This window comes from Cebidichthys violaceus, unplaced genomic scaffold (genome assembly GCF_023349555.1).
Source record: "Cebidichthys violaceus isolate CVI_PGR_0920_01 unplaced genomic scaffold, fCebVio1.0.p SCAF_4, whole genome shotgun sequence".
In the NCBI taxonomy this organism is placed as follows: domain Eukaryota; kingdom Metazoa; phylum Chordata; class Actinopteri; order Perciformes; family Stichaeidae; genus Cebidichthys; species Cebidichthys violaceus.
The window spans coordinates 526,644-544,427 of NW_027176594.1; the positions used below are offsets into that span (position 1 = coordinate 526,644).

Genomic DNA, 17,784 nt, shown 5'->3' on the forward strand with positions numbered 1-17,784 from the left:
AAACATGTTTTTTTTTTTTGCTTTTCTTGTGTGACTGTACTTCCAGCTTGCTGATGAGAATAGTGACCGAAAAAAATACAAACGAAAAACATTTATAAAGGAGGAAAAAATAAATAAAGACTGTGTCGAAGACTGGACCCTTCCATTGACTTTATTTTTTTGGGTTTTTTTTTGCTCGGGCCGATGCACCGGCTCGACCCGGTCCCAGTGAGGACGGACTGGTGACCGTGTGAGGACGGTACCTGTGGAGTCTGCACCGTCACTTCTGTTTCACCGTCTTTAAAAAGAAAAAATACTGAGAGGAAGAAGTGGGACCATGGAGGACTTTTTTTTTTTTTCTTTTTTTTTTTGCAGTGCTGGTTTCATCAGGTTGTTCCAATCCCATCATCCTTTGCTCCTTGTACCCCCCCCCCCTCCTTTTTGTACCATAGTATCTGTTTTATTTATGTTGGTCATTCTAGGCAGTGTTACCTTGTATGTCGTTAAAAAAGGCACCTCTTGAAAGTCGCTGAAGGATGATGATGATGATGATGATGATGATGATGGATGCATTAACTGAAGTCTCTTTTTATTCTTTTTTTTTTTTTTTTTTTGATCGTTTGCTTGTTTGTTTTCTTACCAAAACATTAGGGCAAGAACCCAGTAGTGGACTTGCGTTGCCGTGGTAGTATTTATTTTGAATTAAATTAAAAGAAATACATTTCAGGGTTTCTGCTGTCGGGACTCTTTTATTTATAAAAACAAAACAAAAAACACACAAAACTCTTGTTCTGCCTCAGAGAAAATGAACCTCATGATTTATTTAAGAAGATCCAAGGAAAACTAAAACGTTGTGTCCAACAGAACAGAAGTGAGTTTTCACCAACATGCAGCCTGCATTCACTTCACATCAGAGCGTCAAAGATCTCTTCTCACACATGACTGTATGAACATTTGTCGTCGACATGAACAAAAGAAGTTATCCGTCAAACGTTGCCTCATTGCATTTCCTAAAGGAAAGTAATCTGTTACTGGCTTTTTAAAAACTTTAAATCAGGAAATCTACGTCCAAAGAAATGAAAAAGATCACTTTGTTACTCTTTGATTTGGACACATTGACAGCAGGAAAGTTATCTTGTTGACTGATATGTGTGACTCGTCTCCATGCAAACCGTAGGGGAAAGATGTAAACTTAAAAAAATTAAAATATTTTGAAGTAAGTTGTAAAAATATCAAATTAAAGCGTCTGCTTCACCCTCTGCACATCTTTCACAATATCGGGCAGACGGCCACCGTACAGAGTGACCCCTTCTGATTTAGACCTTTTCCTCTGGTGCCACCATGCTAACACCTAGCCACCATGCTAGGCATTAGCATGTTGACTGACCTCAGCACTTGTCCCTCTGCAAACCGAAGGGGGAAATCAAAAACAGTGACTTTTTATATTTTGTCGTTTGAACTATCAGATAAAAATCATTCGTCACTAAAGATGACGGAAACACCTCTAAAGACACAACCTGCTGCCAGGTAATCCCAAAATATATATTCATACCCCCCCCCCCCCATTCGGTGTATGAGTGCTGAAATCTCACAGGAAGCTGATGAAAGTCCAGCTCAAGCTGAGAGTCTGAGATGTCCTAATAAGGCCACCGTACAGAGACCTTTGACAGAAACAACACTAGAGAGGGCTGTGTGTCTGTGTGACACAGCTGAAGATAAAGTCAAGAGGAGTTTTGATCCAGAAACACCAACAGACTTCACGAAGCAGCCGGCAGGACGTCACGCTTTCAGCCTCAGACGCTCTGAACCTGAACCTGAACCTGAACCTGAACCCCGACACAAGATCCAGTCCTGCTGAGGTCCCGGAGGCCGGCGGCAGCGAGGTGAAGGGAGCGCTCACTCCGGTATGGACGGAGGCCAGTCCACGTCCACAGACTGAGGGAGGAAAACACACAGCTCACATTCAACACATTTATATCTATATCGATATATAGATATAGATACATATAAAGTTACTACGTGAAGGAGTGAGGCTCTCACCTCCACGTCCAGCTCCAGGATGTCCGTGTCGGTCTTCAGCAGAACGCTCAGGTTGGGTTTGGTGCGACCGAAGTCTCCGTGGACGAACTCTTTGATGTAGCTGTCGAAGCGGCGTTCAGGAGCGACGCGTTGACGAGGACAAATGAGCGTTTTTTTTTTTTTTTTTACATTTCACGCTAATTCAGAGTACAAAACGCATGCAGAGTGGCCCCATTTTCAGAACAACATTAAGACACTGGATTATAATGATTGTACTGCTGGGTAGCTTGTGAGTTTCCTCAGTAAAGTATTATCTTCATATATATAATATTACAGAACGTTCTGTTATTCGGGGGAGGATACGTCCCGGCCTGCGTCTTCAGCCCCAGGTAGAAGTGATGAGAGTCCAGGAAGCGCGTGTTCATCCGGTGGACGACTCGCTGACGGACCGCCAGCGCCCGCCGGTGCAGAACCCTCAGAGGGGTCTTCTGGTCCAGAGTCAGATCCTGAGGGGGGGGGGGGGGGGTCAACAGCAACAGTTTATTTTCTATTTCAAACGGTTACTTGATCTTGAAACATATCTTGGCCACGCAGACCTTGATGTCGTCGATGAAGGCGATGTCGTCGCTCCGGATGGGTTTCTGGGTCCAGACGAGCGCCGTGTACGACTTGGTTTTGTCCTCCTCGCCCTCCTTCATGCGACTCATGGCCTCCCTGCAGCGCGACACAAGCGGTCAGTCTTCTTCTGCGTTCACATCCGTCGTGAAGATGTTCAGTAATAATAAAGCGGTTCGGTTATAATTTCCTTATTCGCTCACCTGGACACAATCTGCAGGTCTCTCACCCGGATCTTGTCTGAAGACTCGTTGATGGTCTGTGAAAATAAAAAAATAAATAAAACGGGAGGTTAGTAGTCGTAAAAAAAAAAAAAAAGGACGATATTTTGAGTCAAATATCTCAAAAACTACTGAGAACAGGAGGACTGCTAGTGTTTTCAGTGGCTTTCTAACCTTTTACTATAACTCTACCCTCATCTTAACTGGGGAGACGGAGGTTTGTCCCCACATGAGCAGCATTAACTACCTTCTCAGGGTCTTTATGGCCGCATGTACAGCAAAGGAAAAACGGATTCTGGCTGTAAATGTTGAGATATTTTGCTCGGGAACGAAAAATGAGCGTCAGCGTGAAGGTTTTAATGTTTTATCTGAAGAGTGTCTGTGGTGAGGAGGAGGAGGAGGAGGAGGAGGAGGAGGAGGAGGAGGAGGAGGAGGAGGAGGTTTTGGGAGTGAGCTGATGAAGACACACCTCCTGCAGCTGCTTCATCTCCACTTTGCTCAGTCTGGATCTGTGAGGATTCAGCAGCTCCATTGCGAACGGGCGACCTGCCGGATAAACCAAAACAGAACAATGAAGAAAAGAAGAAAAAAAACGACAACATCAATCTTCACACTTACGGTGCGGAAAAATACCGTTTCCAAGAGTCCTGACGTCCACGTCTTCACGGCCGGACGAGGAGAAATTAAATCCTGCAACGGGAGAAAGAGGAGGAGATGGTCAGGCTCTCCGGGCCGCCTCCGGCCCGTCCGGCTCGCGTGGAACTCACCGTCGGCTCTGAAGGACGGCAGGACGTGCGCCGCGATCAGCTCCTCCACCGACGACTCCATCCTCCTCTCTCCGTCGATCACCCACGGCGTCTGAGGCAGACTGCGGCAGAACTTGTTGTACCTCCCTGTGTAACCGCGAGTAATGGATCATGACGGGGAAACAACAACAACAACAACAAAAATATATTTTTTGGAGGTGTGTTTGTGCGTCCTAACACACCTGCGATGAAGATGGACACGTGGAGACACTGGACGTCCTGAGGGCTGCAACTGCCGGTCGGCTCTGTCGGTGGACAAGCGTAATGTCTGAAATAGAAGATCAGCAATAATCAGATTTCAAACTTCTTTTTTTTTTTAGAGAAATGAACCGAGATGTGAAGGAGACGCTTACTTTAGGAAGACGGCGTCAGATATCTTCTCCAGAGCTTTGACCACCGCCATCCTGGTGAACACCGACTACACACACACACACACACACACACACACACACACACACACACACACACACACACACACACACACACACACACACACAGAGAGAGAGGACGATAAAAACACAGTGTTCCTTTAGTGTCGCCCGTCTTAATACGACAATAACGCTGAGATTCAAACTGCTTCCTCACCTGTTTGTTCTTGGCGGGTTTGAAGCAGTCGGCGCACGTCAACGCTCTGTGAGGACGTAAAATGTATTATTATTATTATTATTATTATTATCTAAAGTCAGACATGTAACATCTTCACAGATATTAGGGACTCACAGGAAGTGGCAGTCAGCGTCCGTCTCTGGGTGAGTGAACTCCACGCTGACCTCGAACAAACTCTGAAATAATACAAATACATTAAACAAAATAAAATGGGAGAAATTAAAGGAAATTTAATTCAAATTTATTTAAAAAAAAAATTTTTAAACGTAAAACTGAGAAACAATTACAAATGTAAATCAAAATTCAAACGGTTGTTTTAAGGTGACGCTGCGTTTTTGTCTACCCTGGTAACCACGGCGACGCCCCCCAGCTCCTTGGCCACCAGGCCCTGCATGATCCACTTGAAGGCCTCCTTCACCTGGACGACGTCGTCCTTGTCGACCGCCATGCTCTTCTCTCTGAGTGAGCAAACGGGACTTGAGACCGTGTGGTTCTGTGCGACGCGGATGTGATCAAAATGTGTATTTACCTCATTTCCTTCTTCACGTGAAGCCAGCAGGAGTGCTGCAGGATTCAAACACATAAAACACTCATCGACAGGAACAGTGAAGACTTTATAACGTGGGTCAAAAAAAACCCCCAAAAAGACCAAAAGCATCAGTGATTGTTTCTACTAACAAGTAGTGTTTGTGTATCAGAGCCTGATAGCTCTTCTTCCTCTTAACCATAGAGCTCCATCACACACACACACACACACACACACACACACACACACACACACTGACCTCGCGGACGCACAGCTGAGCGGGCAGAGACACCGACAGCACCACGGTGTCAAACTCGTACTTTTCTGCCTTGACTCTCTCCGCTATCTGTGAACACGGAACAAAAAAAACATTAAGCTCATCTGCACCATAATACGATCTGTCATCACGCTGCCTTACAGCGCGCGCGCACACACACACACACACACACACACACACACACACACACACACACACACACACACACACACACACACCTTTACAGCCTGAGTCGAGCCACAGAGTTCCTGTAGGATCCCCAAACACGCCACACACACACTCGACTCTTCATCCTTCGGTTTCACCACAGCAACAGCAGCAGCGTTGTCGTCTTCCTCTGTCCCAATGGGCTCCAGTTTCACCCTCTTATTCGGCGGTTCTGACACTGCTGCATCATGGGATTTGCTGTTCTCCGTGTCGCTGATGAACGCTTGAAGTTCCTCGAGTGTATCCTGGTGAAAAGAAACGACACACGGTGTGATGGGTCAGTCAGTAACCGGCATTAAGAGGGAGTGTTTTAGAAACGTGTGTAGCTGAATACAGAAGGTGAGTCTCTCACCTGTGGGGGTTTCCTGTAGGCAGCCTGGACGCTGACGCAGCAGAACCGGAGGACGCAGCGAGCGCAGCAGCCGGACGACAGCAGCTTCTGGACGATGGGTTTGTCCTTCTCCTTCAGCGGCAGCATGACTCCAGGCTGCAGGAGGAGCGGCGTTCGTTAGGAAAACAAAAGGTTCAACTTTCCCAAATGTCAAGTCAGTTTTAAACATCTTCTGTGCTTTTGACCCTCACCTCAGATGAGGAAAAATACCCTGAAGTGACGGTAAAGCGTCGCTATTTTTTAAATTTATTTTTACATTTTACAGGCCAGGAAGTCAGTTAGTCAAAAAATTATCAATTGATGACATAACGGTATATAACTGACTCTAAATCCAGTAAATGATGCCTTCCGCTAGGACTGGGCGATGATTCACAAATACGTCTTCAAAATTGATAACACACACACATACTTACTGATATTTCTAGACAAAATCTGATTATTTGGCCCCAAAGCTCTGAATTAAATGAGAAAATACCCAGTACGTTTTCATTTGTCAAGATTCACACAGGAGTATACAAAACCATGGGGATATTTCATATAGAGTATTTATTCATTAAATCACCAGAAGACTATATCCAGATGTATATCGCCATTGAGATATGAAATGACCCATATCTGGATGGAAGGTTTTGGACATGTCTGCTGGACATTATCTATTTCTATTGTGAAGTTTAAAGAAGAGCTTTGCTGTAACAACATGTTGCCTGTGTTTGCCTTTGTTCTCCATGTGCTAAACATAATAATTCATATAAAAATAGCATATATTTGTAAAAAGAGGACTTTCTACAACCCTAAAAAGCATGAACGACCATTCACAAATATATAGTCTGTACACACACCAGTCAAGCTGTTGTTGTTGTCAGGAGATCCATAACTTTTGAACGACAGTGTGCATGCTGCAGCTGGATAGTCAGAATCTGAACCAAGAGGCTCAAAACAACCTAAAGCATGACTCCAGACTATGCTAAGCTAACGTGGCTAACACTGCGAAGAGGGGATGAGAACGCAAACGGTCGATAATAAATAAATAGTCGAAATAAACCTACCGGACACAGAGGCGGTGAATTAATGAAGATATAACGTAACAAAAACAAAACAGGTTCAGTTACTTGCTAACACGTTTCATCTAAAAACAAATGCTTCTGCAGACACAACAGGCAAAGCTAATCAAACCCAGATCAGCGTTTATCAACGCAGTGAGAAATGTTCAGCTTTAGGAAGAAAGCGGAGGCTACAATTAATCAATCTTTAATAATTTAGCACATAATGTATAATATGAACAAACAAAAATAAGCATTTTAAATCAAAATCAGCGTGAACGATTTCACTCACATCGGTAGTTGATGCCTAATGTCTGAATACGTCACATCCGTGCCGTTTGACAGCCGGGTCCTTTCTTCCTCTCGCGCTACGCAGTAGCCGATCTCTCTAGAAGTTTCTGACTGGGACCGGGTGGAGATACTTTTTCATCTGAGTCCATCCGAAGCCGAACCGCGGTGTTTCAGCTCCGGGACCGCAACAGTCCTGTTCTGAAGACGTCCTGTAACATTTTCCATCGATTCTCGAGTGAAGATGCCCGAAGTTATGGCGGCACCGAGACTATCTAACATGGGTAGACACAAAGGAGGGGCGTATGTGGACCGCGACAAGCCGGCCCAGATTCGGTTCAGTAACATCTCTGCTGCTAAAGGTAGGTTCAATATTTTACAGGCAGTTTAATAAAAACGCTAATTTCTTAAGTAAAAACCTCACCTCTCAGCCCAGTACCATAGCTGTGTGAACCGTTATTCATAGTCTGGTCCCAAATCTAACGCAGAAAAGGGCCATTTTAACACACCGTGATGAAACTACACACCACAAAGACTACAAAACCAAAGAGTTAAAGTTATTCATTCATTCAAAAATAGCCCCTCTTCTATTCGGCATACATGCGACAGAAACCACTTACTCTACTGAAACTGATGCTTCCTTAATAAAAGCTTCAGCAGCATGCAGCACGAGACAACGTCTCTGCAAGATGCTCATGACTCGACACAATCTCAGCCTCAGCATGCTCCTCTTCTTCTTCTTCTTCTTCTTCTTCTTCTTCTTCTTTTAGCTCAGTGGCCCTGGGTGCTGCGTGCTATATATGGTCAGACGCTGAAGCAAGTGGTCTTCATTTTTGTAGTGTTAACAGTAACATGAGTTTGTTCAACAGACATTAATCACGCAGAGACGAGAGGAGACATGTTCATAGTTATAATAAAGAGTCACGGTGACGTTTTATAACGGTACAGACGCATCACAATAAATCTGCCTTGTTTCTACAGCTGTTGCAGATGCCATCAGAACCAGCCTGGGGCCTAAAGGCATGGACAAGATGGTGAGCGATCCCATTTGTTTGGTCTTGGTGCTGACTTAACACCCAGCTCTCTCTCCCCCTCGCGTGTCACACGGCGTGATTCTAAAGCAGGCGCCGTGTTTTTTTGTTTGTTTTTGTTTTCAGATCCAGGATGAGAAAGGTGACGTGACCATCACCAACGACGGCGCCACCATCCTGAAGCAGATGCAGGTGCTCCACCCTGCGGCCAAAATGGTGCGTGTGAAAGCATTATTATGAGTTCCATTAACCCACACCCACATGTGAGTTGCTGTGTTTTAAGATGGATTGAAATGTGTGTGTGTGTGTGTCTTCTTCAGCTGGTGGAACTATCCAAAGCCCAGGACATCGAGGCTGGAGACGGCACCACCTCTGTGGTGGTGATTGCTGGAGCTCTGCTGGACGCCTGCTCCAAGCTGCTGCAGAGAGGTGAGAGCTTGTAGCCAGAACCAAAGCGGGCTTTCCCGCTCGCTAAATGACTCGTTGATTAGTTGTCCTGCAGCCGGTTCTGTTGGTAAATGGCTTTCCAGCGCTAACGTTTTAACGCGCCGTCCCGTCGCTCAGGTATCCACCCCACCACCATCTCCGAGTCCTTCCAGAAGGCGGTGGAGAAAGGCGTGGAGGTGCTGACGGGCATGAGCCGGCCGGTGCAGCTGAGCGACCGCGAGACGCTGCTCAACAGCGCCACCACGTCGCTGTGCTCCAAGGTGGTGTCGCAGTACTCCAGCCTGCTGGCGCCCATGAGCGTGGACGCCGTCATGCGCGTCATCGACCCGGCCACCGCCACAGGCGTCGACCTGCACGACATCAAAATCATCAAGAAGCTCGGGTGAGCGGCGATTTTTATGCCTCGTGACGTTTTCAGAGGGATTTCAGAGCCACTCCCGCCGAGTACTGATCCGGATTTCCCCCTCCTGGCGTCTCTTGTGTTTTCAGCGGGACCATCGATGACTGTGAGTTGGTGGACGGACTGGTGCTGACCCAGAGAGTCGCCAACAGCAGCGTGTCCCGCGTGGAGAAGGCCAAGATCGGCCTCATCCAGTTCTGCCTGTCTCCTCCCAAAACTGACGTGAGTTCTGCTGTGATAAAGAGCGCAGAAACCATCGCACAGTGCGATCACGCCATCACAATGCGTTTCCACTGAAAGATGAATAACTAACGAGCTCTCTGCACACTTCTGATGTTCTGGATCAAAGCCATCCCAAAAAAATACGATGTTAAAAGCTTCAGTCAGAGAAGCATTCCCGGTTCTTTCTTTTCTAAGCTGCTGTCATGGTCCTTTCCCTCTCCTGACCTGCTGTGTGTCGTGTTGTCGTGCAGATGGACAACCAGATCGTGGTGTCCGACTACGCCCAGATGGACCGCGTGCTGCGCGAGGAGCGCGCCTACATCCTCAACATGGTGAAGCAGATCAAGAAGGCCGGCTGCAACGTGCTGCTCATCCAGAAGTCCATCCTCAGGTACGACACTGAATAATGAGACGGCGTACGGAACGCTGAACGTGCTTCGCTACTAACGAACCAGCTGTCTGCTCGCAGAGACGCTCTGAGCGACCTCGCCCTGCACTTCCTCAACAAGATGAAGATCATGGTGGTGAAGGAGATCGAGAGAGAGGACATCGAGTTCGTCTGCAAGGTGAGCGTCGTTTATCGTTCGTCGCTCTCTGGAGCGCTCATCGGGTTCTTCTTCTATTCCTCTCTGTATCAGGCGTAGATATTTGTCGACGCAGATGTTTTTTGGGTTAGTTTGGCTCATAACTCAGTGAGTGATTACCTGTTCAAATGACCGTTTGTGTCTTCATTTTGTTAGTACTGTTTAGCTCCTGTATGTAACGATATATGATATGTGATTGTATGGCAGTAAAGTCAAAACAAAGCCTCTCCTCCCCTCCAGACTCTTGGCACCAAGCCCATTGCCCACATCGACCACTTCCTCCCGGAGATGCTCGGCACAGCGGAGCTGGCTGAGGAGGTCAGCCTGGACGGCTCCGGCAAGCTGGTGAAGGTAGGAGATCTTGTGACGAGCTGATTTTTTTTTATTATTATTTTTTAGAGCGGTTTTCTCAGATCATTGGAACGCGAGAGCCGCAGTGTCCGGACGCCTCCTCTAAATGTTGTCTCTGGTGTCGCTCCTCTCGTCAGATCACGGGCTGCACCAGCCCCGGGAAGACGGTGAGCATCGTGGTCCGAGGCTCCAACAAGCTGGTGATCGAGGAGGCGGAGCGCTCCATCCACGATGCGCTGTGTGTCATCCGCTGCCTGGTCAAGAAGAGGTCGGTGGAGAGTTCAGGCTCAGGTTCCCTCTTAGTAAGGCGCTCCTGCAGCGGTTCATCCTGCAGGAGCGTAAGAAACAGAGGAACAGTACTTTGGAAAGCTCGCCTGTAATTCACGCCTGGTTGTTGTCTCCGCAACTTGGCTGGGGAGCATTCACACATGTATATACATACATACATGGTATAATTCTCGATTTCTTTTCATTGACTCCTCCTCCTCCTCCCCTCAGGGCTCTGATAGCCGGCGGCGGCGCTCCAGAGATCGAGCTGGCCGTGCGTCTCGCCGAGTACTCTCGCACCCTTGCGGGCATGGAGGCGTACTGCGTGCGGGCGTACGCCGACGCCCTGGAGGTGATCCCCTCGACGCTGGCCGAGAACGCCGGCCTGAACCCCATCTCCACCGTGACGGAGCTGCGCAACAGGCACGCTCAGGGAGACAAGATGGCCGGCATCAACGTCCGCAAGGTCCGCTCTCCTTCTCCGCCTTCTGTCGCATGTAGGATCTTGTCGTTTTATACATTTTCTTATATATTTTCTTTCTTTTGTGTGTGTGACAGGGAGGAATCTCCAACATCCTGGAGGAGCTGGTGGTGCAGCCGTTACTGGTTTCCATCAGCGCTCTGACTCTTTCCACAGAGACGGTCCGCAGCATCCTCAAGATCGACGACATTGTAAGATTTAACGTCGCAAACTGTAGATGGAGTATGTTTAAAGTGACTTTATTTACGGCTGCTCTGAGACTGTGTTTGTGTTTTGTGTTGTTGCAGGTGAACACCCGGTAGAGAGGTTTGAGTCTGTCCACTAAGCCTCTGCTCGTACTGCGAGGGATCAAAGGACTCTGTCGACGTCTGTCTGTTCAGATTTCCGCTGTAGTTGTTACGTTGCATCATTAAATTAAAGAAAGGCTTCTTTTTTTTTTGTTGACACTCCAGCTGTTGCCTGTGTGATTCTTTTGCATTGCAATGAGGTAAACATCTGGGTCGTGGTCCAGTACTAGTGTGTTAATAGTATACAAGTAACGGGACGTTTCTATATCTTAATGTTGGTTAGAGAGGATTTCAAACCCTTTTATATGGCTGAGAGATGAAGCATTATTATTGGTCGGGGTTTTTGTCCCTATAAGTCTGATGAAGTGTTCTTACTAAAGGTTTTTTACACGGATAAACTTTGCATTTAGCAGGAAAATAAATCCTTGTTTATTCTGACATCTTTTCACTCAAGTTATATTACTTGTTGATTAATGAATTTGACAGTATGATCATGACATCATGGATCATTGAGAGTCAAAAGGACACAAGGAAAGTAGAAGTAAAATGATGTCATTTTTGCTCTAGCCAGGAATGTCATATTGACCACATTTTATTAGACAACACATACAAATCAGAATTTAACAAAATGTAATTGTAAGCTTTATTATTAATGGTCTGAAGTCTATCATTAAATTGTAAAGTCCTACAAATGTGAACATTCAGGCTCCCTTTGCTCTCAACGTACATACACACGTTTAAAAATAGACAAGAAAATATAAAAAATAAAACAAGGACAAAAAAATATATAATTATACAAATAAATTCTATTCATAATTAAATAATTAAAAATTGAATTCGCTTGAAAATGCATCTTCACAAAGGTTCTGATTACTTCTTTCACCACTAGATGATTAGACTATCGTTAATTCATTTGTTAGATTACGATGCTTTTATTGTGTATTGAACTCGCCCGCTATTCATTTCCTGTCACGCCCCGTCGTCACTTCCTCTCCCAACTAATAAGCAATTGTTATAAATCAGTAAATGAGTAATAGTAAAGCATATTAACTAAGTACAAAATCCACAATAACTAAAATAGAACTAAAAATATGAATTTCCTGTCGCGCTCTGTCGTCACTTCCTTCCCAACCAATCTCCGTTGCTAAGGAACCAACCTGCTGCCTGGATAACCGACAGTCAGCACGTGGACAGCGCCTTGCTGACCTCTCTCTGAAGTCGCGTGTATTTAAATACGTTAAAGTAACAAACACTACAACGGTCCATGGCGAACCCGCACCGGACAAACGCTCTGGTGACGTCGTGCCTGAGGACGCCGGTAGACCCTCACACCAGAGCCCCGCTAGCGTCCTACGAGAGACCGAGAGGTCACAGGGTCCACCGGGACCACGAGAAGGAGGTAACGGGACCGGGGAGGTGTAACTAACAATGCTGTCCGTTACTCTGTAGTTTGTTAAAAAATCTTTGCACTACTGTTTAGTGCTATTACTCTTATTTTTATTGTATATATTGCGCATTTTTATACTCAATATGTTTTATTTTTTACTTTGATTGCTTACCTGTATCATAATGCTGCTGTAGCGAACAAATGTGGAACAAATTAATAATAAAGTATCTATCTATCTATCTATCTATCTATCTATCTATCTATCTATCTATCTATCTATCTATCTATCTATCTCTATCTGTCTCTCTGTCTCTCTCTCTGTCTCTGTGTCTCTCTCTCTCTGTGTGTGTCTGTCTCTCTCTCTGTCTCTCTCTCTCTCTCTGTCTCTCTGTCTTTCTCTCTCTCTCTTTCTGTCTCTCTCTCTCTTTGTCTCTGTGTCTCTCTCTCTCTCTCTCTCTCTGTCTCTCTCTCTCTGTCTATCTCTCTGTCTCTCTCTCTCTCTCTCTCTCTCTCTCTCTCTCTCTGTCTCTCTCTCATTAACTTAACGCTACATCTCAGAAAGAGTCAGGGGAAATATTTAATATTTAATATGATATGATGCATTACTGTTCTACTAATCTAGCCACTAATACACAAAGTATTAAAAAAAACAAATAAAATGCTTAATAAAACAGTAATGTGTTATTGTATAGTAGTCTATCATTAAAACACTTTGATAGGAACCGTTCTGCATAGTGAGTACTCTGAGTACATTATGCTGATAATACTTCTGTAGGACTTTTACTTGTATCCTAGTGAAGTATTGTTAGACTGAATCAATGTAACTGAATCCCACTGTCTTCATCAGTAAATAGATCAATACGTTGGGGATTGTTCATTAATATGCAATAAATAAAAAAAACACATTTTAAACTCTACAATCAAAAACAAAAGATTTGTGACAAAACCAGAATCATCCTCCCAAACAGCTCAGAGCAAACAAAGAGTATGGAAGTAGTTCACCTTCAACTTAACCCGGCACATTATATAACTAATATTTAGTATTTTAGTGTACTTGTTTTTAGTTTTTCAAGAGGAACAGATCCTCCAGTCAACAGGTCTTTGACAGTCCCAGGTCAGTCCATGTGTTGGAGAGGATTTCACTTGTTTATAACTTGTTGTCCTGACTATTTTTAGACCTCCGTCTTGATTAGATTACCGTTCAGTTTATAATCCCAAACACTCGATTGCCTGTTGGACATCCACACTGTGCAGCGGGGTCCTCGGCGAGGACAAACACCTCCTGACAATCAATTTGAGGATCAACCGAGCCAGACGGCTGATGTGTGTCAGTTGAGCTCGTGCTAAGCCGCCCTTTGTGCCGCTCCATATGGCCCTCGTCGCTGTTGTTAATAGGCTTAGTCCTGGAGGAGCCTGAGGGCCGCTGAGCAGGGCTGCTCTGCCCCAGGAGGCTACATCTCACATTATGATATATACATAATATAATGTATTATTGGTTCCACTGAGGTCTCCCCTTCGTCGTTTGCCTAAGAGCTCAATGTGACTTTTAAACCTTTTCAGCTGGAGTATGAGGACTCCGGCTCTGACATCTGTGACGGGATCTACGTGGGGAGGGGCGGTCCTCGCGTGACGACGGACCACAGAACACCGGGAGACCGCCTCGACCTCAGCGAGATCTTCTTCTCCAACGAGGAGTACTACAGCAAGCTGGAGGAGCTGAAGAAGGCCCACCTCCGCACCATGGCCGAGCTGGAGAGCATGTATCGGCGCAAGCTGCAGCTCAAGGCCATGGAGCCTCTGGACGCGACGCCGCTGGAGACGGGCGGACACAGGTGGGTGGCGTACGCTCAAGGGTGCGGTTTTGTGGGGATTGCTTTGTCACATTGACGGCCTTTGATTGATGTTTTCTGTTAGGCTCCCGTGGTCAGACGGCAGCCCGGCAGCTTCACGCCGCTTGAAGAAGTCGCACTCTGCTGTTGAACTCAGGAGGAGCTCCGGACAGTCGGACTCTTCAGACGAAGATGAAGACGCCGTGAACGATGGGGGAAAAGGTCTTCTTTTTTCCCCTCAAGAACACATCAAGAACATGTGGCGCGACTTTAAGCTGTCCCCTCACGATCACCACACGTCGTCGTCCTCGGTGCGCAGCCTGCCGGCAGACCAGAAGACACGGCGGAAGGGAAAAGGGAAGAGGAGGCGGGAGCGCGACGACGGAGAGCTTTGGAAACACAGACTGACCGTCCCGAAACCTTTCCAGATGACGCTGCGCGAGGCGGAGAGGCAAACGCACCGCGTGAAGACGCGGGCGGAGATCGAACAGGAGAACGCCGAGCTGCGGCGGCAGCTGGAAGAGCTGACCGAGTGCCAGAGGAAGTTCCGCGCCAGCCCCGTGCCGGCTCACGTTCACCTCCCGCTTTACGAGGAGCTGCAGGAGCACAAAGAGGAACGACGGCGAACGCGAGAGCGAGAAGATCAGCATCCTCGACCGAGCCAGAAGCCCTTCAGCTTCCTGGAGAGGGAGCGACTGAAGAAGGAGCAGAAGCAGCTGAGTCCCCAGCAGCCCTCCGGTCAGGAGAAGATCAAACCCTTCAAGGCCAAGCCCGTGCCCAAGGCAGTGTACGCGGCGGCGACGGGGGAGCAGATGAAGGAGGAGCAGCTGTATCGGTCCATCAAGATACAGATGAGAGCGCAGGAGATGCTCCACAGCGCCTCGATGCCTCCCAGCATGCTCGCGCGACGACTCAGCGACCGCAAGAAGACCATCGAGGACGAAAGGGACGACGACTTCTCCCACAGGCCCCACGTCAACACAGAGGTGCCCGACTTCAACGCCAGCTACCGACGCTTCCGGAGACACCTGGAGAAGCAGAAAGACGTGAAGCCCGCGACCGCGTGCGAACCCTTCGAATTGAGGACGTCGCGCATCCCTTCGCACCGCGAGCGCATCCTGGCCGACATCGAGAAGGAGCAGAGCAGCCCTCGGGTGACGCGCTGGCCCTACGTCAGCCCCGGGCCGCCTCGCAGGGCCAACTCCAGTCGGTGTTCGTCCCTCTCCGGCAGCCTGGAGGTCCTGCCCACCAAAGTCACAGACGCCAGCAAAAAGCGCGAGGAGGCCGTGAGGTACCGCTGTAGGCCTCCAAAGGCTCCCAGCGTCGTAGTTGAGATAGAGACTCAAATGTCCTGTTTAGACACAGTGTCCGTCTGTGTTTGAAATCCCTACAGGAGGACATCTTGTGGAACTCCTTTTTTCCCCCAACGACCCCACACCCCAATAGCACTGTCCGTCCCCCCCCCCACCCCCCCATCCTTCTGAAGTCCCCATCCCAACCAAAACCTCCCTGACCCGACTGTCTCCCTGAGTAGAAAGGTGCTGGAGCAGAGGAAGAAGGCCGACGAGGAGGAGGAGCTGTGGAAGGAGAGGCAGAAGCGGAGGGAGAAGAAGCTGCAGAGGGTGGTGCTGAAACGCGCCGAGGCCAACGACCCCCACCTGGCTCTCTCGCAGACACACCCGACCAAACTCAAAGAATTCAGGTACCAACGCGTCAGCTGAGCCGCTGTGCCCGAAATGAAATGCGACGACCCACAACCATTGTGTCCTCTGCTAGGAAACAAGAGCTTCAGCGCAAGAAGGAGTACCAGCAGGAGATCAAAGAGATGCAGCAGAGGGTGAAGGGGAGGCCGCTGCTGCTGGAGCAGGTTGCACAGGTGAGCGGCGGCCGAAGCCTGAAATCAGACCGTGTGCATCACGCTAAGGTCGCCGTGGTAACGTTCCTAAAAGCTTTGATTGTTTCACCCGACTCTCTTCTGAACTTCGATGACAGAGGAACGCCAAGCAGGCAGCGGAGAAGCGCTACACCGACGCCCTGCACCGATGCGACCTGACCGAAGAGTTCATCAGCAGCAAGGCGGCGAAATCGGGAGCGGCGCGCAAGACCTCCACGTCCAGTGAGGACAGACACAGGTGAGCCGGTGAAAGGGACACACGAAGCAAAGACACCCCAACGTGGTGACAGAGTCACGCGTCTGGGAGGGACTCACTGCTGATTCTGTTCCTTCTTGTGCGTTAGTGACCCAGAGGAGCCGGACATGGGGTACAAACCCGTCCACTACAGGAAGGTCTTCCTGGACGACGGAGACGCGGAGGCGACTCCGGACCAACGGGACGGAGGGAGCCGCAGAGCGCCACTGAACCACCGCGCCGCAGAGGACGACGGCGGCGACGGCGGCCGGCGTTCGGACGAGAGCTGCCGTTACTCGGACGACCACGAGAACTACTCGGACGACGGCGAGCAGGACGCCACGCAGCAGGAGGCCGGGGAGTGACGTCACCGACCAAGTGAGGAAGAACGCCGAAGAGGAAGCTCCCTCTTCCTTAAGCGATCAGATGATATATTTTATAGTAAATATTGTGATAATACATGCAAAGCAAAACATTGGAGGACATTCAAACTGCAACTTTGGAACGTCACTGAAAGTTTGAATATATGTAACTACAAATAGTTTCTCTTACCACCATTAAACAAGCTGTCCATATATTTGCAGAGGTATCGATTTGTTGGATTGTAATCTACGAGCTGTTTATCCTGTGGATTCAAATGTTTTAATATTATTTGTTTAACTACGAAGCCTTTTGTAAATAAATAATGTGACCTATGATGATGTGACCTCCGAGCAGAGAGATCGCCGACTCCACAGATCCACTGGATTAAACCAGGCGACAGTGCAACACAACACACACATTAATGCAGCAGTAATATTCATGTACAGTTATAAGAGAAACACAACACATGCTCTGTGAACAGTTTATTGTCATACAGGTGCCCTGTGGATACGGTAATGTTTGTGTCAGTTCTTGATTTGGGGACATATGTGATCGTGTGATCGGTCGTCACTTTAGATAAAAGGATGACATGTGTGACTTCACAGAAATTGAGTAACATTTATTGTTATAAATACTTACTCATTGTTTTTGTTTTTGTCATCACAACCTTGTTTATGTCACAATGGACCATCTGCAATAAAGCCACTTGTTCAAAATCAAACAAATTCAACGTTTTATTTTGTTTGGACATGTGAAAGTAAAAATCCTGCTTTTAAAACTTTGCTCAAGTAAAAGTACTCATTCTGCATCAACACAGTGCTTGATTTAAAAATGTAAACCTATTAAAATTGACAATAAAATATAAAAATATGTTAAATAAACAAATAAGAGTATATTAAAACAAGTATATTATTAAAGTGTCATGTGGAGTAGAAGTACAAAGTAGCTTACAAATGGTAATACCTCAACTGTGTACTTGAGTAAATGTACTTGAGTACTTTCCACCTCTGTATTTAGGTTATGAGTCACTG

The 17,784-nt window shown here is 47.2% G+C and overlaps 3 protein-coding genes across 5 annotated transcripts; 2 read left to right on the top strand and 1 right to left on the bottom strand.

Moving 5' to 3' along the window:
• Positions 1–404: 404 nt before the first annotated feature.
• pus10 (pseudouridine synthase 10) lies at positions 405–7,075 on the bottom strand. Of its 3 annotated transcripts, none has more exons than XM_068727228.1 (18): positions 6,980–7,075; positions 5,609–5,743; positions 5,268–5,501; positions 5,032–5,118; positions 4,776–4,810; positions 4,590–4,704; positions 4,361–4,422; positions 4,226–4,271; positions 3,994–4,058; positions 3,823–3,908; positions 3,602–3,727; positions 3,468–3,524; positions 3,304–3,380; positions 2,817–2,872; positions 2,595–2,712; positions 2,362–2,504; positions 2,020–2,119; positions 405–1,914 (listed from the first exon to the last, which is right to left on the bottom strand). In XM_068727228.1, exons 2-18 carry the CDS (start codon positions 5,732–5,734, stop codon positions 1,876–1,878), a joined length of 1,572 nt encoding a protein of 523 aa, XP_068583329.1. In that variant the 5' UTR covers positions 5,735–5,743; positions 6,980–7,075; the 3' UTR covers positions 405–1,875. The 3 variants fall into 3 exon arrangements, with proteins under 3 accessions (XP_068583329.1, XP_068583327.1, XP_068583328.1); XM_068727226.1 differs by lacking the exon at positions 6,980–7,075 and adding an exon at positions 6,694–6,813; XM_068727227.1 differs by lacking the exon at positions 6,980–7,075 and adding an exon at positions 6,487–6,577.
• On the top strand, positions 7,036–11,209 carry cct4 (chaperonin containing TCP1, subunit 4 (delta)). Its single transcript, XM_068727225.1, has 13 exons — positions 7,036–7,337; positions 7,957–8,009; positions 8,133–8,222; positions 8,327–8,435; positions 8,571–8,835; positions 8,943–9,075; positions 9,327–9,466; positions 9,545–9,641; positions 9,900–10,010; positions 10,148–10,278; positions 10,509–10,743; positions 10,836–10,949; positions 11,046–11,209. The coding sequence occupies exons 1-13, from the start codon at positions 7,220–7,222 to the stop codon at positions 11,058–11,060; spliced, it is 1,611 nt and encodes a 536-aa protein (XP_068583326.1). The 5' UTR covers positions 7,036–7,219; the 3' UTR covers positions 11,061–11,209.
• Positions 11,210–12,309: 1,100 nt separating this feature from the next.
• Positions 12,310–17,451, top strand: fam161a (FAM161 centrosomal protein A). Its single transcript, XM_068727244.1, has 7 exons — positions 12,310–12,444; positions 13,993–14,264; positions 14,347–15,552; positions 15,796–15,963; positions 16,038–16,137; positions 16,254–16,393; positions 16,500–17,451. The coding sequence occupies exons 1-7, from the start codon at positions 12,310–12,312 to the stop codon at positions 16,753–16,755; spliced, it is 2,277 nt and encodes a 758-aa protein (XP_068583345.1). The 3' UTR covers positions 16,756–17,451.
• The last annotated feature ends 333 nt before the right edge of the window (positions 17,452–17,784 follow it).